We start from the raw sequence: 18,445 nt of genomic DNA, 5'->3' as shown, positions 1-18,445 counted from the left end.
CCCACAAAAAAACTCTTTTTCTTCTACGCAAGCAGCATCACGGTTTTTTCAACAACGAAGACAAAAAATCTGTCAGCAGTACCGCCATCGCCATCACCTAATTCACGCGCCCCACGCGCATTTCGCGGAGCTCGCCCTTGTCATTCGCGTGGCTTAGGGCCTCCGTCCCAAAAACACTGGGTTCAAGTCACCTTACCAAGGTTTTAAATTTTTCGCCCTGAAAACTACGGACCCGCAGCCATGCTTAACCTCCTGGGCAACCTGCGCAAGCACTTCAACGCGCGTCGCGTTCACATCGACGGCAACGTGTTCCGCCTCTACACCAGTGCCACCGTGGCCTTCCTGCTCGGCTTCTGCACTCTTCTCACAGCCAGGGAGTATGTGGGAACGCCCATCGACTGCCACTGCCCGACGATGCCGGCCGGTGTCGTTAACTCGTTCTGCTGGGTGGAGTCGACGTTTAGCCACCGGAGCCTGTTCAACGCCTCGTACAACGACAGCGTTATCTATCCCGGTACGGGGCACAGGCCGAAGGGCAGCGGAAGCGAAGACCGAAAGTACCACACCTACTACCAGTGGGTCTGCTTCCTCCTGTTCGCTCAGGCCGTCTGCTTCTACGCGCCCCGGTGGCTATGGAAGGCCTGGGAAGGCGGCAAAGTTGCGGCAATCGTCGCCGCCCTCGACATTCGTGCAGCCGTGACCCAGAATCGGGCCGAGGTTCGGTCCCAGATGGCCGACTTTCTGGTGGTCAGCCTGAACCATAACCGCTGCTATCTGGTCAAGTACCTGATATGCGAGCTCCTCAGTGTCCTCAACGTAATCGTCCAGGCTGCCTTCACGGATTACGTGCTAGGAGGGAGCTTCCTCACCTACGGCTGGGACCTGGTGCGCTGGCATCGCAGCGAGGGTCGAGAGTTCGTGAGTCCTGCCGTGATGGCGTTCCCTCGAATCGCCATGTGCACCTTCCTCAAGTATGGTCAGTCCGGGACGTTAGAGAACCTCGAGGCCATATGCGTCCTGCCACTGAACATTCTGAACGAAAAGCTGTTCGCCTTTTTGTGGTTCTGGTATCTGCTGCTCCTGCTCCTGGGCGTCCCGGCGATCGCGTATCGCGTTCTCCTCTTGGTGAGCGCTCCATTGCGGCGTCGCCTGCTGGGCTGGCGTTACCCGGACAGCCAGCGCATCTCTGCCGTCGTCTCGTCTTTGTCGGCCGGCGATGTTTTCCTGCTCAGCCTCGTTGGCCAAAATGTTGACTCCCTCGTCTTCAGTCAACTTGTGGCCGAACTCTCGCGAAGGCTGGTCAAGCTGCTGCCAGCTGTACCATCAGCTCCGCCGCTCCTTTAGAAAAATAAACCCCGCAAGTCTTAAAAGAAGAATTGTTGTGGTGTGGATTGCAGAAGAAACTCAATGATTTGTTTGTGTTTCCAGCTTTTCCATGAAGGAGTATTGTCTGGTATTTATTCTGCCAATTTTTTCATAAACATCTGCGTCCGCTTCGCTGCGTGTGGCCTCTCACGCGTTATCACACAGCAAACACGCTCTGTCTGGGACAAAGAGCCCAGATTTTATTTATGAACGTGCTCTCACCACAACATTATTTCTAACTTAGATATTCGCCGCGAGTAGTCGGGGCAGTCCGGTACCGCTGATCGAATAGGCCTCCACAAACCACAAGCCGACAGGTCAAACTACAGACGTTGACCTACGTTTCCGAACTTAATTGGTGTTTAAACGATAATTCTCGCATATGCACCATTGGTCTTACGCAGGCATACAGATACGTCGTAATTTCACACTTGAAATTAGGGCGATAACGGGTACACCTCGCTAAACGGCTACATCTCGCTAACGGCTATATCTCGCTAAAAAGTACCCCGTGGATGTCGCCTAAATGGAGGCCTCCAACCCTGTGTCGCGACTGCGCACAAGAAATATTGGCGCCACGGCCCTCCCACTCTCCAGCAAACCCCACCTTGTTGGAAAATAAACGTACTTAGCTCTATCTGCTCAAGCGCCACGTTGCATGAGCCCATGAGCTCCGCCGGGTTGTTGAATCGAGCTTCTGCCTCTATGAAGTCCATCCTTGCTTCAAGTTCGTCGATTTGCTTTCTTTTCTTATTCCTTGACGAGTGTAATTCGATAGCTCTCTTCGTGATGGCTGGTTTTTTTACGGTCCTGTCACTCTCTCCTTGCGTCTTAGCAGTGCCCACAGATTCCTTATTAATCTGCGTCGAATCAGATGATACGTTGGATGGTTGTGTTGTGAGCAATGCCTGGATGTTGGCCATTTCTTTCGCGAGATTGTCCATGGATGTCTTGAGTTCGGGGTTTTCTTTAAAAAAGTTGTTCATGGACCCTGTAAGGGCAGTGTTCTCCCTCTCTAGAGATACCATGACCTCGTCATTCCTAGGAACGCTGACGTGTGCCGTGGTCTTGTTCTCCTTGTTTTCTTTCTTTGTGTCAGCCCAGCAAACGCGCTCATGTGGCGGCGAGCGCTTTCTGCTGATGCGTTTATTGGTTCTACTGGGGCTCCTATTGTTCTTGCTGCAGCTGGAGGCGTCCCTTGTTGTCGACTGCGATCTTGATGCGTGCCTGTTACTTGTGCGCATTAGGTTCGGCATACATTCATCCTTATAGAGCTTTGTACCGCACACCTCGGCGGATATGTGTCACTCTTCGTGTATATAACGCCGTAGTATGCTTCAGAGTGCGCGAAAAGATTTATTGGGGGTCGACATTTCTACTTCTTACCCTTTTATTTATTTATTGGGCATTTGTTCATTGGCTGATGGATTAAAATCTTTACGGCTTGAAATTATTGGTCTGATTGGCAGATTTACCGAAAGATGTACAATATGTATAATTTTGCGGTATTGCGCTACACCATGGGTTCGTAATTACCTGCGCTAGGCTTCAGTGCAAAGATATTTCGTTAAAAGAGAGGCACAAGCCGTGGCCTCCCGGTTCGATGCTGAACGTTAATCAGACGTGTTGATATGCCTCACCTCACCAGTAACCCGACCAAACAGATGACAAGTCACGCTTATTTACAAAAGTACAGCATAGAATTGACTTAAAAGAATATTTTAAACTATAGAAATCACTAGAAATAAGAGTAAAAAATGAAGGATTGCTGGGGCTCGAACTTGGCCGTTCGTTACAAAATCCACGATACCACCCGTAGGCTACTGAGCCAGAACTGCAGAGCTTATTTCGAAGTTGCATAGAAGAATAGAAGGGTTGTTCCTAGCGAAGCAATAAATGGCGCTGGTTGGGCGACGGAAATGCCGGGCTTGTACCCACAACGAAATGAAATCTCGCTTTGGAGGATGCCTACAGGCTGAAGAGTACGTTTACGTATTCCTTGTTGTCGTCCCCAGTGGTGGCGCTCTGAAAGCATTTCATACGACGAACGCTACCGCGCAAAATCACCTGCTCCGAGCAAAGCGTCTGAGGAGTTTTTTAACAGCGAAGCTTTTGTTACTGGCCGCAATTCCCGCGTTGAAAAAACTGAGCTCATACCCACTCAAGAAGACTTGCCAAGATTGTCCTAAAAAAAGCAAATAACTTCAGCGTTCGCCTTAGTCGTGGCAACAATTGCTAAGTAATAGCGTACGCCCCTCGTTCATTCGTCCTCACGTCACGGTGCGCATGCGCTCTTTACCACACCCAAATGCCATTGCGCGAGGCAGCGTCTAAAAGACACCCCGCTTTGGAGAGGTCACCGCTGCCGCCGCCTTGTCTAGAAGCCATCACGGATAATTGGAGACAAGGCTACGAGTGTGCCGCTCCTCTCTAAGATGACTTGCCGATCCCACGAAAAGCTGGTGGAAGCGTACAATGCTGAGGATGCCTTTGCATCCCCTACTGATATTGTATTTCCCCCTAAACGCATATGCTAATTTCATTCGTAAAATGCATTTCTTTAATAACTCAGTTTCTATCGGTGAGCGCCCTTTTCCTGGCCAATCGCCCTGAGTGGGTATGAGCCATATCTTCCAGCACCACTACCACCGTACTGTAACTTAACTATGTGTCCAGCAATGTTCACCTACCACAGCATCGCGATCTAAGTCTGCGCGTGATTTCACGCTTCCGAGATTTTGTTTTTTCGAAATAAGTCAAATTCATAAACCGAAAGTACACCACATAAAACTCCAGTGACTTGAAAACTCAGGAAGTTTCTCTTTCAAAACTGTTTGCAACAAAATAAGCCAGACAACGGACCGCGAACGAATACGCATCCTGCAGATTGTATTTCGTATTGAAAATGGGCCACAACCTGTGGTGGCCCTTACAAAAATGAGCCAAATGATTTTTCCCGATGGGAGTTTGCCTTTGTTTGACGACATATATCCAACATGACAGCCTTCTTGTTTGTCCCTGCCTGGCAGCTGGAATTGTCATCTCGGATAATTTATTATTAGGAGATTGGTGAAAGATTACTTAAGTCCATAGAAACCGCTTGTCTTTCGAAGCCTCTCGATTACGCCGCGACGACAGTCGCTACGACGGAATATCGTGTGGCTCTACTTGGTTCCAGCGAGCGAGCTTAGACAATAAGGCGAGCCTCTAAATGCTCCGCACGTAAAAGTGCATCTATATTCGGCATTTTGTGGTATATATTCGCTGAGAATCCTCTCAGGGATGTCGGCGACTTCACCGCAGGAATAAGACGAAACAGAAGATGTTGACACAACGTGTCTAACCATCATCATCAACAATAAGAGCATCATCATCAATGTGTATCACGCGCCCACCGGCCCAGAGAAGGAAAGCTGAAGACGTTGATCCACGTAACGCAGACATGGTAACCGTCACCCTCGGGATCCTCCTCGCGGTATCGACCTGGCTCACGGCTGCGCTCAGGCCCGACTGCCATATGAAGCCGCAACACACGCTGTGCCTCCTCCCCAACCCGGCGTGCCAGCACATCAGCCGCGGAGTAGACGCCGCTGCGCGAGCCCGCATTCTGGAGCTCCACAACGACTACCGCAGCCTGGTGGCCAAGGGTCAGCTCCAGGGATTCCCGCCAGCCGCCGACATGCAGGAGCTGCTCTGGGACGAAGAGCTGGCCGAGGTGGCGCAGGTGCGTACATGCAGGCCATTGCACGTCATTTGTCATGGCACGACTGCCCTTTCACAACGTTGCACCTAGATCCTTACCAACAGTGCTGTTTGGTGATTGGCGATGATTATCAATGACGATTAACACAGGAGGAAGAGTAGGTGGTAATATTTTTGGGTGTGGCTATTCTGCCGGCAGCCGGGAGAAATACGTTTTCGAAATTCTCCCGGCAGTCGAATTTCATTGACTGATGAAGTCACGTCAAAAGTGCCGGGAAAGTTAAGCTTTTCGTATTCTGCCGGCAGCCGGGAGAAATACGTTTTCGAAAAACGCAAGAAAACCTAACCTGACCTGACCTGACCAGGTCTAACCTAACCTATCCTAACCTGACCTAACCTGACCTAACCACTCGTTTCCTTGCTGCCTCGATGGTCCGAGCTTCGTGTTTCCAAAGCTGCACACAGCTTTCTACGCTGTACCTGGACATTCTTTCATCCAACTGCGCGAACCTTGCGAACTTCTCACCGACAGCGAGGGGTCGGCAAGCAGGAATTTCCGTGGCAGCATTGCTCGTTTCTCGCAGTGGTGACGATCGCGTAGCTCCCGATTCAGGGAGCGACTCAGAGCTAATTTCATCCATGGCTAAAACCACTAACACTGCCTCAAACAATCTTCGCCCCAATTTGATGAGCCATGTGTCCCGCCGACCATGCAAATGAGAACTGGTTGCCCGTGTGGAGTACGCCAAAATTACGCGCGACGTCACGCGTTTTTCACGTGACTACATCAGCCAATGAGATTCGACTGCCGGAAGAATTTCGAAAACGTATATCTCCCGGCTGCGGGCAGACTAACCACTCCCAATATTTTTATGCCTCAAGTATGCGAGCTAACTTCTTTACATGGTGTTTACAACTGTTATCAAAACAAGTGAGTTACGAGTGTATCTTAATTTTGAGCAGCCGGGGATGTTTGACGTCTGTGGAATTTTCTTTGCACGTTGCAGTTCCCAATCTTCTCAAAATAATCTAGAGCCCTCCCCTTCGGCGTCCCTTATAATAGCCCAGGCGTCGCGTCGGTGCATTATGTCCTTCCGCCCCCCCTCCCCAATTCCCCCCCCCGAAACAAATATTGACTAACTTTTCCCATGGTAATCACTTTGAAAGCCTCTGGCAATGGAAATTGCTCGTTTGTCTTTGATATCTTCTCATCACTCCGTTTGTAAATAAGGTTCTTACTTTTCTGTTATAGTAATGAGTTTTTTTTCTAAGATCTCTTCCTCAGTTCACTATCTGTAGCGTCAGACATTCATGTTGTTGTCATTCAGCATACAAGCGATTTCTACCCCTTTTTGGTGAAGACCGCGAGCATGCTTTAAATGTGAAGTTTAATTCATGCTTCCTGTGTCTTGTTGAGTGCAAGTTTGGTTTGTGCCTGTTTATGCTCAGGAAAGTTTCATAATCATGTTGCAACTGTGCAGTTTGTTGTGACTGGGTATACGCCGTGAAATTTTACGATCGCAGGGAATACTCCGAAAAGGGCTGTATTCAATCGATTACACGTTTTCTTCATTGGGTCTTTGCCATAAGTGTTACCAGGGCGGTAATAACGCAACGCAAAGCTACGGTGAATTGGGCCCTACGTTTACAGAAAAAAATCGTGGTTTATCTTTCCCTCATAGGAATCGGTAAATCAGGAAAGTGCAATGTGCCTTCACCGGGGTAGCTGAATATTCATTGTGCATGGATATGTACTTGCATATCGCTATCTATATTTCCTCGATATGGCACCGTTAGCCGCATCAACATGAAATACTGGATTACACGCGCGAGAGCATTGCGTAAATCCGAATGAAATCCGAGTCGCTCGCAAACCATGCGAACGAAACCGAACGGGTTGCCAGCGAAGTCATTGTCGGCTACTGCGAAAAGAGCACGATTTGCGGGTCGGCAGCAGCCTTTTGGGTGTGCTTGGAGAGCGACGTCCTGCTGGAGGGTCGCTGCTCCGGTTCTTCTCTGTGGCGTGTACGGCGGACGCTTGCGTTGCGACTACCTGAGCTTGTGGAACGCGAGAGGCAGAGTTCGTGTAGCTTCGACCCTGAATGCGTGAATGCGGTCCGCTTCCCGCTGGCGTGTCTCTCTTTGAACCAAAGTAGTCACGAGGACAACATTCGCCAGTCAGCGTTGCCCTTTCTGCCTTAATGAAACAGATTTAATTCGTGGGGCCACTGGATTCCTCCGCCGTGCACGAAGCAGTCACACCCGTAGCATAGGCGGCGGATAAACACCACATACCGAGGCGCCAACTATATGGCCTCATTAGCGCCATGACGCACTACTTCACTTCACCTCTTCTAGGCCGAAGCACCATCTGAATGGATTAGTTGGCCCCTTGGATGGGGTGGTATAAGGAAGGGTATAAGGCGCATTCGTAGAGTTCTACAAGCAGGAGTTCATTGCCCAGTGGGCAGAGTGTAACACTCCTCCCGTTACGGCCAAAGTGATCCGCCGCGTCAGTGGACCTTTTTCTGGTGATGTCATCTCCGTGACAGATATGACGTCGGTGAGGCCTTGCTGTATCCCGTATTAAAACACTTTCGTGTTAAAATACGCGAAAGAGGACTCTATTACTACTAGCTCAGCAGGTACGCATTTGATTCACCTAAGCAACCCTCTCGCGTCCGGCTTGAGTATACGGAGGAGGAAAAAGGCTGCATAGAAATGTTAATCGAAGCGTTAAAGTATTTCAGAACGCAAAACAAATACGTGCAGAGGAATGTGCCCTATTTTGAGAAGTGGGGAGAGAGAGTGAGAGTAAACATTTATTTCTCAATGCATGTCCGGGCCCACGCTCCATGAGGTTGAAATCAAAACTCTCCTCGGATGGTGAGGAGGTGGCCAAGAAGGGTTATCCTCCACGATGCCCCAGTGGGCAACCGATGAAGATGAAGCAGGGTCTTTTCTGACGTCCTCACGATTGCGGATCATACAAAGTTACCTCCACTACGACCTCTCACACCGCGACTGACAGACTATAAAATGAAGCAGAAGGGATACATAACACTTAATAAACCTTCAGTACCTTGATTCAGCCTAAACTGTGAAGTTTGGTGATTCCAGTGCTGCTGTGTTCTTTCCGGGGCTTCTGGACTGTTTGAGCTAATCAGAGATGGTCAGCATGACTTCCTACAGCTTCGGTGTGAGCTGTGTGGTGGTATTGCATCTGTCACTCCTATTTTAGGCCATGTGTTCAACAGCCGAATGTTGCTACCAGTGTCATCATTTAAATCTATTGTAGAGATATCGTGGAGCAGTAGAGGATAGTACATCAGTCGTTCTTTCAAGGGTACTAGATGCAGTGGTAATCCAGGGTTTTATTTCAAGGTAGGGAGGGCAGAGCCATTCAATAGGAAAAGTGAGAACATAAAACTTGCAAAGAACAACGAAACAATGGGAACTAAGAAAGCCCCCAAAAAAATGAATATATAAAAAGAACTTCGGCATCATGCCGTACTCTACAGAACATCTATTGTTTTAAACGTTTTTCAGCCGTGAAACTGTAAAGTTGCCAATCGTCATGGTGAGAGTAGGCTTGAGACCCTCAGATAGCTGGTGCGTAGAAGGGATAGAAAAATATTTATCAGTAGTTATTATCCGACGATCGGCAGCATTAGTCCCTCGGGATAGCCAATTTTTGCAGAGTGACGCCCACCTCACCCCTCCCCCTCCCGTGCCCCAGTGGCCAGATGTATATAACGCGTAGTAGTAACGGCATTGCACGCTTACTGCAGGCCCACGCAGAACTCTGCACGGACACCCAGGGGATAGGGAGCTTGGAGCACGACATTGACAGAAGCACGCCGACGTTTCCCGAGGTGGGACAAAACTGGCTGGCAGTGCGAGCAGCGCCATATCTCCGGTAGACTGGGATGACTCCGTGAAGATGTGGTTCAACGAATACACGGACTACCCGGCGAACCGAGTTGCTTCGTATGACCAGTCGGGGATCAGTAACGCAATCGGTCACTTCACCCAGGTGATTTGGGCAAAGTCCCGCTACGTCGGCTGCGGCTACCTGCAATACTACGTACCCAACAGCATTTATAAAGACGTGAAGCTCTACACGTGCAACTACGGGCCAGCCGGTAACTCCCTGGGGCTGCCTGTCTACCAGGAGGGACTAACGTGCGGCGCCTGCCCACAGCCGACCACGTGCAACGAGAGCTCGGGGCTGTGCTTTGATGACCAGTCCTCGCGTCGTGATATTCGCCCTTGCAGCATCGACGTCGAAAACCGCGGTGATGGAGACGCTGGGGGTGGCGAAGAGCACGATGATGAAGAGGCTGTGGGCGAAAATGCATCGACGTCGTCTTTATGGTATTGGCTACCCCTCTTGGTTGGTATTATCGTAGGGGTAGCGGTTTGCACTGCTGGTATGGTGTGGATTTCCAGGCGATACGCCGCTACCGAGCACGTCGCAGCGCCGCAGCCCGGAGATCAGACGGCGGCCACTAATGAAAGCCAAATGTCGACCCAGCAGTAAATGGCTGGCCCTAAACTGGTCCCGTAACTCGGCAGTACAAATATAAGGAGATGTACACGCCTGTTTTGTGGCTGCCCGACAAAGTTTGCAGCAGGCGTCTTGGGATTGCAAGTAAAAGGCTTCAAAAGCCTAATCGGGATCTCCACGGCGTCTATGGATCACCATTTGTGGATCTTCATTTCTGGCTGCTCCAAACCCCCCTTTTTAGCAAGATAAGTACAATTATTATGTCAACGAGCGAAAATCCTTGCCATTTACAATAAAAGGTCGGACAAAACCTGGCGCTTTTCGCTACTCTCGTCTGCATTCAAAACTTATTGACGTGCCGAGTCGTCTTCCGGCTTCCGTAAGGAATGAAATCAATGCAGCAGATTGTCGTGTCGTTCGGAATGTCAAAAAGGTAGTAAAATCTAATTTAAATGTTGTTACCCAATTACGCCACAAAAAGCGCATGTGTTTTCCCGCAAGCGCACTAGCACTTCTCCCGTGAGGCTCCAGAGATACATAGAACTTTCAAGCTGGGTAGATATGTTATAGCGTATTGACAAATAAGCATTAGCAGGGGCGTAGCGAGGAGTAGTGCTTATGGGCCTTCATCCCCGCACCGAAATTTTTCGCGCTGTCATGCACCGTGACCAAGGCAACCACCTGCTCCAGAAACCATACTAGAATTTCGTCTAGAACCCCGGAAATCAGGTCCTGAAAGCGCATCCACTCTCCCTTGGTAGCCCGTTTAACCTCTGCGAAGCAAGGCTTTCATCCCCGCGGATGTGTGTGGGAGCGCGCACTTCGCGACGCGACAGAGCGTCACTGCTCTTAACAAACGGGACGATTAGCGGGCTCCATTGCAGGCAGGGTCGCCGCCGGAAACCTGTGCTCTAACGACTTCGGACTTCGTCCACGCTCCCCCCACGTCCCTGGGTTTAGGTATGCGTCAAAGTTGTTCCCTGCGGGTTATTTTAACATGGAAGTGTTTTATTCACGCATGCATGAAGATTTCGCTGACGTCATATTCGTCACAGAAGTGACGCCAGTACAACGAAGCAAGCGGCCTGCAAAGGATGCAGCCCTGCACACTGGGTCCTATTGCGGGGAAGCAACCTTTCGTACTAAAGAGTACGTTAAACTTATGGTCGTTCGTTTCCGGGTTTCATATTTTAAACACGAACGTGTTTTATGCCGGGATACGCCAATATTTCGCTGACGTCATATCAGTCACGGAAATGACGCCAGTACACCTTTGCCGAAGCGACCTGCCAGCAGGATGTCGCTCGCCAAGCACACCCCCAAGACAGCCGCTGACCCGCAAATGGGGCTCAGCTGCAGATTTCACGGCAAATTTCCCTTTTTTGTTTTACTAATTCCTCCGACAGAGGAATCAACCACATTTTTTTTTATTTTCTTTCACGGGTTCTTCTCCTTTTAGTGACGTCGAGCGAACGACGGGACACCCCTTTTGTCAGGCCCGCCGATGTCCGTGCAAGTGCATTCGCGCCTAATTACCAGTTCCCTCTCGGGGTGTCATCGGTCGCCTCTTAGCGTTACGTAAAACACCAGGGGCGCGTTCCTTTCGGGTGCAGAACACTTTAGGTCGAGTCGCCTGACCTTTCTTCGAGAAGACATCGTTGTCATGCATTCTTTCAGTGCTGAGACCTTTTCGGTATGTGTCGTGTTTATTTGTTCAGTAGAACCTTCACTTACATCGAGTACAAGACTCGTGTCTTACCGCTAGGCCACCCTTCAATGAAACATTCGATTTAATATTTCAGGAATCTTTGTTCGTAATTCTACCAATATGGTCATGTTGCATCACGACGCCAGTGGTCTAAACGCACCTCCCTATTTGAGTGGTTATCGATAGTTTCCTTTTTTCCTGGATTCACTATCTTTCCATGTGTGAAGTGAACTGAAAGTGCTCGCAGAACTCTTTTCTTTTTTTTCCTTGTTTTGCGCACTCTCTACGTGGACAGTTGCTGAGATATGTGTGTTAACTGCAGCTTTCGAATTTCAGCATCTCGTTGCTAGGTTTTGTGTAAATATGTACAGTTTTTGCAATGACAGTTTGGTGCCCTGATCAAAATATAATCTGGTATTTCTCATTACACCTGTACATTTTGGAGCAATTTTTTCGTAAATAATTTTATTTCAATTATGCGGAGAACGCGGCGATTGACAAGTTGCTCCTAAGCAAAAAACTGGCTTATAAGACATCGGCTTTAAGATTTGTCCCTAACCGTCGCATTTGTGTAAAATTTCAAAATATATTCTAGGATGAGAAAGCGACAATAAAATAAAACGTCCATTCACAAGTTGTTTGTGTATGGTTCTTTTCAAGTTTACAATATCCGCTGCATGCAATTCTCTGTTAGTTTTAGATTAATGTAACACTTTACATCTATGTTCTTGCTTCCATAGTTATTAAGCATATATGTTTTTATTTGTTGTTCATTTTCATAATTTTTTAAGTGCTGTTTCCTGTCATGTCGACAAAACGAAAAGTTGCACGCACTGATAGCAGTTGTGCCGCAATTCTCGAAACATACGGGTAAATATTTTCTTCCTTGGTCTTGACAGTGCGCAGGGTTTAAGAAGTCATCGACAACGTGTAAAGTACATCGGTGTCAGTAATAGTAGTGGAATTAATATACTTATTCTTAATACTATGAGAAATCATAAAGATGTCGAGGTGCAACCTCAGACCCCCCTCCACCACAGGAACATTTCGGACTACGCCCCTGATGATTACCTCGGACATTATACTGTCAGGTTCCTGCATATAGCCAAGGTTAAGATGCTTGAATTTATGTACAAGCTGGCGCGCCTCAACTAAGAGCAAAATAAGACACAACCATCAGAAATGTTTCAAGGGATGCATTATAAGAAATTACCGGTACACCTAAGCTTCTCGTGGCGATGCCTTCTCACTGCGTTATGGCTCCGCGTTACTTCACAGAGCTTTGTGCTGCTGAGTTTTCTGGCTTCGAGCGCACGAAGCGCTTAAAACGACAAAGCAGCCGTACTTCGGCTTTCGATGTGAGTTTTATTGGCGGTATTTCTTATCAAAGCAGTATCAGAGCAAGTGCTGATAGCTCGTCGTTTTACAGTGCAACGCCACTTTCTCAAACGGATACAGTGGCCTTCGGCTGTCGACGAGGCGGAGCTGGTGCAGAGGACGCCCAAGAGGCTTTCGCCATTGCTGCTGGTGTGTTTCCATACCTGACGTACTAAGCCCCCGACTTCAGTGAGAAGAAAAACAACAAAGATGAACATCATTAAGCAAAAATAAATTATTTGGTGGCTTCTTAGTCCAGTGGTTCATAGACAATCGAGGGGCTGCCTGCTCTGTCAACCAAGATGATCTGGTCGTCGATGCGCAGGCTGGACAACATGCTCTCCAAAGCCCACGGCAAGGGTTGCGCCATCCTGTGAGTCAAGCGTTGCCCTTGGGAGGATTACCTACAGGACGACAGCATGTTGCAGACACATGTCGGCCCAGCTGTGCGGTTACGCAGCTCTGGGGACGCCGCGTTTTAAGTGCGAATGCACTTCTTAAGTGAGCCTGAAGCGTCCGCCGCCGTCCGCATAGCAACAGCTGCGGGTGCGCGCGCTCCTCGTCTTCCTTGGCAACGGGGGGAGATGGGCGCGCGCTGCCTGGCCGCTGACATGGCACATACCCACGTGGGGGATTGGCCAGGAATCTCCTCGTCTTCCTTGGCAACGGGGGGAGATGGGCGCGCGCTGCCTGGCCGCTGACATGGCACATGCCCACGTGGGGGATTGGCCAAGAATCGGGCGTGAGAAGGGCTAATGCACCCGCTTAAAGGAGTACTGACACGAAATTTCAAAGCTGAGATCCCCTCTAGCAATCAAGTACAACGACAACACAAATAGGTGTCTCTGAATAAATGCATCTTTCTTTCTTTGTAGTTGTGTGCGTGTGTGTGATCTCTCTTTCGCGAACATTACCGAACCGCGCAAATTCAACTCGTGCATTCGCACTTTCACATTCTTCCCCTCGGGGAAATGCGGGGAATTTTTTGGCCAACTCAGCAAAGGAACTCGGGTGTGATTGTCATGCGTTAAGAACTGCTCCAACTCTAATGAGGTAACCACATGCTGCAACAGCCATGAGACGCACGAGAAACGTAACTTAGTTGGCACAGCAAACAGGTAGCGGGGCTGCAGAGAGAAGCGAAAACTATACTGAGCGCCGACGGCGACGACCACCGCAGCGAGGGGCCTTCACCGTCGTTCGCGTTTTCCTGGCCAGAAGCAGCCCACAAGCGTGAGACAGCGACGTAGAATTGCGGCAGCTTATATATTCTTTACAGACGAGAATCTTTGTTTGACTACTTCAACGCGAAAATTTTTTTCTGTCTGTCTGTCTGTCTGTCTGTCTGTCTGTCTGTCTATCTGCCTGCCTGTCTGTCTGTCTGTCTGTCTGTCTGTCTGTCTGTCTGTCTGTCTGTGACTCGATTCAGCCACCGGCCAAAGTGGAACAGATTCTGGACAATAGGTTTAAATACCCACAGCCAAATGTAAACAGCTAAGACCGGTTGGAATGTTCAGAACTGTCAACATCGCTGATTCAAAGAAATATATTATGCTTAAGTAGGTCAAGACACCAGCACATAAGTGTCCCCAATACATAAGGTTTTAAAACGACAGGATGTCCGGCCATTTCGCAATAGCACACATTTATTGCTGATTTGATGAGTAGTAGGTGCTTTGCATAAGTCGATAAGAGAGAATATAAAAAATCATGGGTAACTTCACGAAAGTAGAGCATTTCATTGACATGGTTTCGCCGCTACGCGCAAGTTACTATAGTAGAGAAAGCTGTCGTAGCTGGCCTGCTGCTGCTCGCTTTTCTGATCACACATAGGCACACACACACGCGCCAAATCTCGGTGGTTCGTAATTGTTATTTCTACTTTGTAATCTCCCTTCGAAAGAAAAAGAAAATTAACAAACTTAAATTGGGTGTTGGACATGTCTATCAGTGGTGTTCCAATACCCGTAATGCTTGGTGTCCGGTGTTGTGAACCAGGATAGCCTGCTCGATGTGGACCGAGGTTGGTTTTGTGCCGGGGCAGTCATGATGGCTGAGTTGACGGAGACGAAAACTTTATATACAAGTATTTACATCTCGGTATCAGAAAGGGCAGTGCACTCCTGCACGCGAGAGATTAAATAGGCGCGTTGGGTCCGTTCCCTTTCACCCTTTTCCGCGGCTGACATCAGGACGCACCAATCACAGAATTCATGGCACTGATAGCAGCGCCCCCACGCACAAACACACACACTCACACGACACCCACTCCTCTGCTGCGCAGGTAAGCGTTAGGTTGCCGCCGCCGTGGAAATTCGCCTGGGGTCGGAGACCCCTTTGTCCTGGGGTTGTTGCACAACCATGAAGATGTCTTGCACCTTCTGAAGTGATAGTCGTCGGGTGGCTTGTAGAACACCGCTCCAGCGTCGTCAGACACTCCACAAAAGGTCATGACAATGAGGCGCGGGCACGCCGCCGAAGCTTGCAGTGCGGGGCGCCAAGCAATGCTATTGTTAGCACCGCCGTTCGCCGGTTGACGCTTGAGGGGCCGCGAGGTCGCCGAAAGGGTTATTTTCCAGCAGCGGCATAGTTCGCCATTGTGGACACGCCGGTGGGAGACGGGTTGCGCAACAGCATCGCAACAGCACCCCTGCCGCGAGACAATGCATCAGGAGGGCGAGCGGCTCATCGCGGCTCGGCACGAATGATGCGGGTAGTCAGCACGTCCATTCATTGCTTGAGATGGAGTTCCCCGAAGTGCTGCTTTCCTTCTTTGGCCTCCTCCATGAACCCACTGAAGGCATGAACACAAGGCTCCTGCAGAAATAGCGAACTTGACAGGACAATCATTAGGGAGATTTAGAATAGGGGCCCCAACGCTCAGGGGCCCCCAAGCGTATTGGGGCGTCGCACTGTGCATGCGCAGAACCCAAGCCGTTCTTGGGGTTTTGGGTTTGCGTCTAGCGCGCACGCTATTTTGCTGAAATTGCGGTTCGCCCCAGAGCTGGAGTTTGCGTTCTTGCGTCGCTCCCGCAGCCAGCGAGATTGCACGTGACCATGGCTGAAGCGAAACCTGCGGCTCGTTCTTCGACTCACTCGATCAACTACGACGATCGCTGAGCTGAATAGTAGATTCCGCGCGTCGTTCGCAAGAAATGGATAAAGCAGGCAATCGTGAAGCGTTTTCTGCCATCTGAAACAGTCCGCGCACACGCCGGCCGCGCCTGCCAGCTCGGCACACACAGGACCGGCGCAGACCACGGTAGCAACCGCTTGTCGCTGCTCTTCTGAATCAATCTGATCGCTAAAAAGAAGTTCCACATGCGAGAAAGTAGGCGTCAGTGTGGTGAAAAATTGGGCTAGGTATTGTTATCAGGGCGTATTTTAAAAGCGGCGATCCGATATCTGCCGCGATGCTAAGCCTGCGCTGACCGGCCGCGGAGGTTCGGCGCTCCGACCAGTCGCCGCGGCGCGCGGTCCGCCGAGCCGCCGAGAGATGGCGCTACCTGCGCGGAAGCGTCGAAACAGGCTTCGCAGATGTCTTGGTCACCGATTGCTCAAACGGCAGTTATAGCTGAAATAAAGTTCCACATGCGAGAAAGGGGATGATAGTGTGGTGAAAAGTTGTATTACGGATTGTCATTCGCAGTTGCCCAGATAGCGGTGATCAAATATCCGCCAGCATGCTAAGCCTAATGTTCCCATCACCCAGCTCACCCGAGCAACGCAAGCCGGTTGAGGGCTGTTGGGGACGCCCCTCTTCTAAAACTCGCCGCGCGCGAGCGCCTTGCGTTTGGGTTCCCTTATCTACTTGGGCGCCCCCAACACCGGCTTTCCCTATTCTAAAACTGCCTATTGTCGAATTACACTCGATGCGGAAAGCACCCTCTGAACACCCCTCGGGCTGCCAGACCCTGATAACAAACAAAACCAAACCTGACTGCTAAAACATTACACCCCTCGAAACGATTCGGAGTGCTCATCTCGTGGCAAAAGTTCAGAATCAGGCCTCAATTTCGGGTGTTGTAGAAACAACAACTACAGCAGTGCCAAAGTATCATGAATGGGCTATAGGAGCTCTGTGGGGCCGATGACGCAAATGAGCGAAGATGCCAACAGGAACTCAATAGGACTTCCCCTTTTTGCCCATAACAATTTGTCAAATCTACTTAGCTACAATTGCCGTACGAGGCAACCGAAGCAACGCATGCCTTTCGCCACAGTCTACAGCACAAAAGTCAAAACTACGAGACTGATACGACGGTACAGCAAAACAAAGTATGACATGACACGACGGTTTGAAAAACCTTACATTTCGCAGATACACTTACGAAAACTAAACTTCAGATAACATGGAAACCCACAGATGCACGAAAACTTATCTGAAAGATGATCGAGCTCACAGAGCTCGGCTACGTCAATCAACAATAATTTGTAGCTTCCTTCTTTACACTAACCATGAAATTGCATTGGGCTCACCATTACGCAAGACATGTAACCAAACTGGCACATACAAATGACTTAATATACAAAAACTGACCATAAACGTCTAGTACTAAATGGAGCTACTTCCGGTGTTTATATACAATTTCGTAGACTAAACGGGATACATGCGCAACTATCTACAGAAGGGCGAAATACACGAACACAGAAAGGGATTCTGAGAAGCACTTTGTTGCTCAGAAAGCGCAGCTGAGACCATTAGCATTAGTGTGTAGTGTTATCTTCTTGTAGCGAAAAGCAAATAACTTCAAAACTCAAAAAAAAAAAATCGCGCCAATCCACCCCGTGAATGTGGTTGGAAAGCAAAGCTGTAAACGGCACACATAACGATTACCCATGCGAGGTCACTTAAATTCACTCACATCGCTCTGCAAATAGCAAAACCAGAGAGAAGTGAAATGCACTTAACCACGCCCTTTATTACTTCAAAGAGATATTCTTGTTAACGTTAAATCAATGCATGAGGCATGAACGGTATTTGGTTGAGTTGTATTGGTGTAGCACAAGAGTGGAAACTTTTTTTATAAACTTAAAGTAAGCTCCAAACCGGTGTTAGACGATCTGTCTTCTCCGTCTCTGCGCCTCGGACGGAGGCGACGAGATTTGCGGCAGAAAAGGCGCAGGAGGAAGAAATACTTCTGTTCAGATTTCTGAACAACACAGAGTGCAGCCCTGGGGAGTGATTCCTTCTTCTGTGAGGCCCATATGCAGACCGCGCGGCCTGTGTTCTGTCCACCCGCTGAAGCTGGGTACCTAGACAGGGCCTGGACAGCAGCATCTCCCATTGCTCTTGTTGGGTAGTTGACGGAAAGAGAGGAGGGTGCTCAGGGCTAAAGTCGCACACCCCGATTACGGGGTGGAGTGTTCCTACTTTTGAGCAAAATTTACATTCAGCGTCCTAGCGATTCGGATACATTAAGTGACTTCGCGTAGGCTGTGGGAAGGAGCCCGAATTGTATGAGCCGTAGGGTAGATTATTGTTCTCTGGAAAGGTCAGGGTAAGACGAAGGTACGGTCTGTCTCAGAATGCGATAATGCTGGGTTATCTCCCTGAACGTGACAAGCGGGTGACTGCCCTCGTGCAGCTCCATAGCACGGGAGGTAAAAGCGCAGGCTTGTTGGGTGGGCGTATTTGTTACCCTCCATTGAAGTGTGAGGGGGTGTCCAGATGAGCTAAATGGAACCGTTTGGGGAGTGGCTTTTTAGCACGCGCCATGCAGGTCAGGACACCCAACCCTACTGGTAATTCCAGTAAGCTTGCTGGGAATAGATGACTACCT

At 49.4% G+C, this 18,445-nt stretch overlaps 2 protein-coding genes across 2 annotated transcripts; both read left to right on the top strand.

Annotated features, from left to right (window-relative positions):
- Nucleotides 1-240: 240 nt before the first annotated feature.
- On the top strand, nt 241-1,344 carry LOC144144672 (innexin shaking-B-like). The gene has a single exon (XM_077676200.1). It carries the CDS (start codon nt 241-243, stop codon nt 1,342-1,344), a length of 1,104 nt encoding a protein of 367 aa, XP_077532326.1.
- A 3,463-nt stretch (nt 1,345-4,807) lies between these two features.
- LOC144146429 (venom allergen 5-like) lies at nt 4,808-9,686 on the top strand. Its single transcript, XM_077678383.1, has 3 exons — nt 4,808-5,089; nt 8,859-8,876; nt 8,921-9,686. The coding sequence occupies exons 1-3, from the start codon at nt 4,808-4,810 to the stop codon at nt 9,608-9,610; spliced, it is 990 nt and encodes a 329-aa protein (XP_077534509.1). The 3' UTR covers nt 9,611-9,686.
- The last annotated feature ends 8,759 nt before the right edge of the window (nt 9,687-18,445 follow it).

Source organism: Haemaphysalis longicornis, unplaced genomic scaffold, assembly GCF_048455015.1.
Source record: "Haemaphysalis longicornis isolate Haplotype H1 unplaced genomic scaffold, Haemaphysalis longicornis Haplotype H1 scaffold_7, whole genome shotgun sequence".
Classification (NCBI taxonomy): Eukaryota; Metazoa; Arthropoda; class Arachnida; order Ixodida; family Ixodidae; genus Haemaphysalis; species Haemaphysalis longicornis.
Note: the sequence above shows the minus strand (reverse complement) of the source record. Positions and strands in the feature narration are given on the sequence as shown.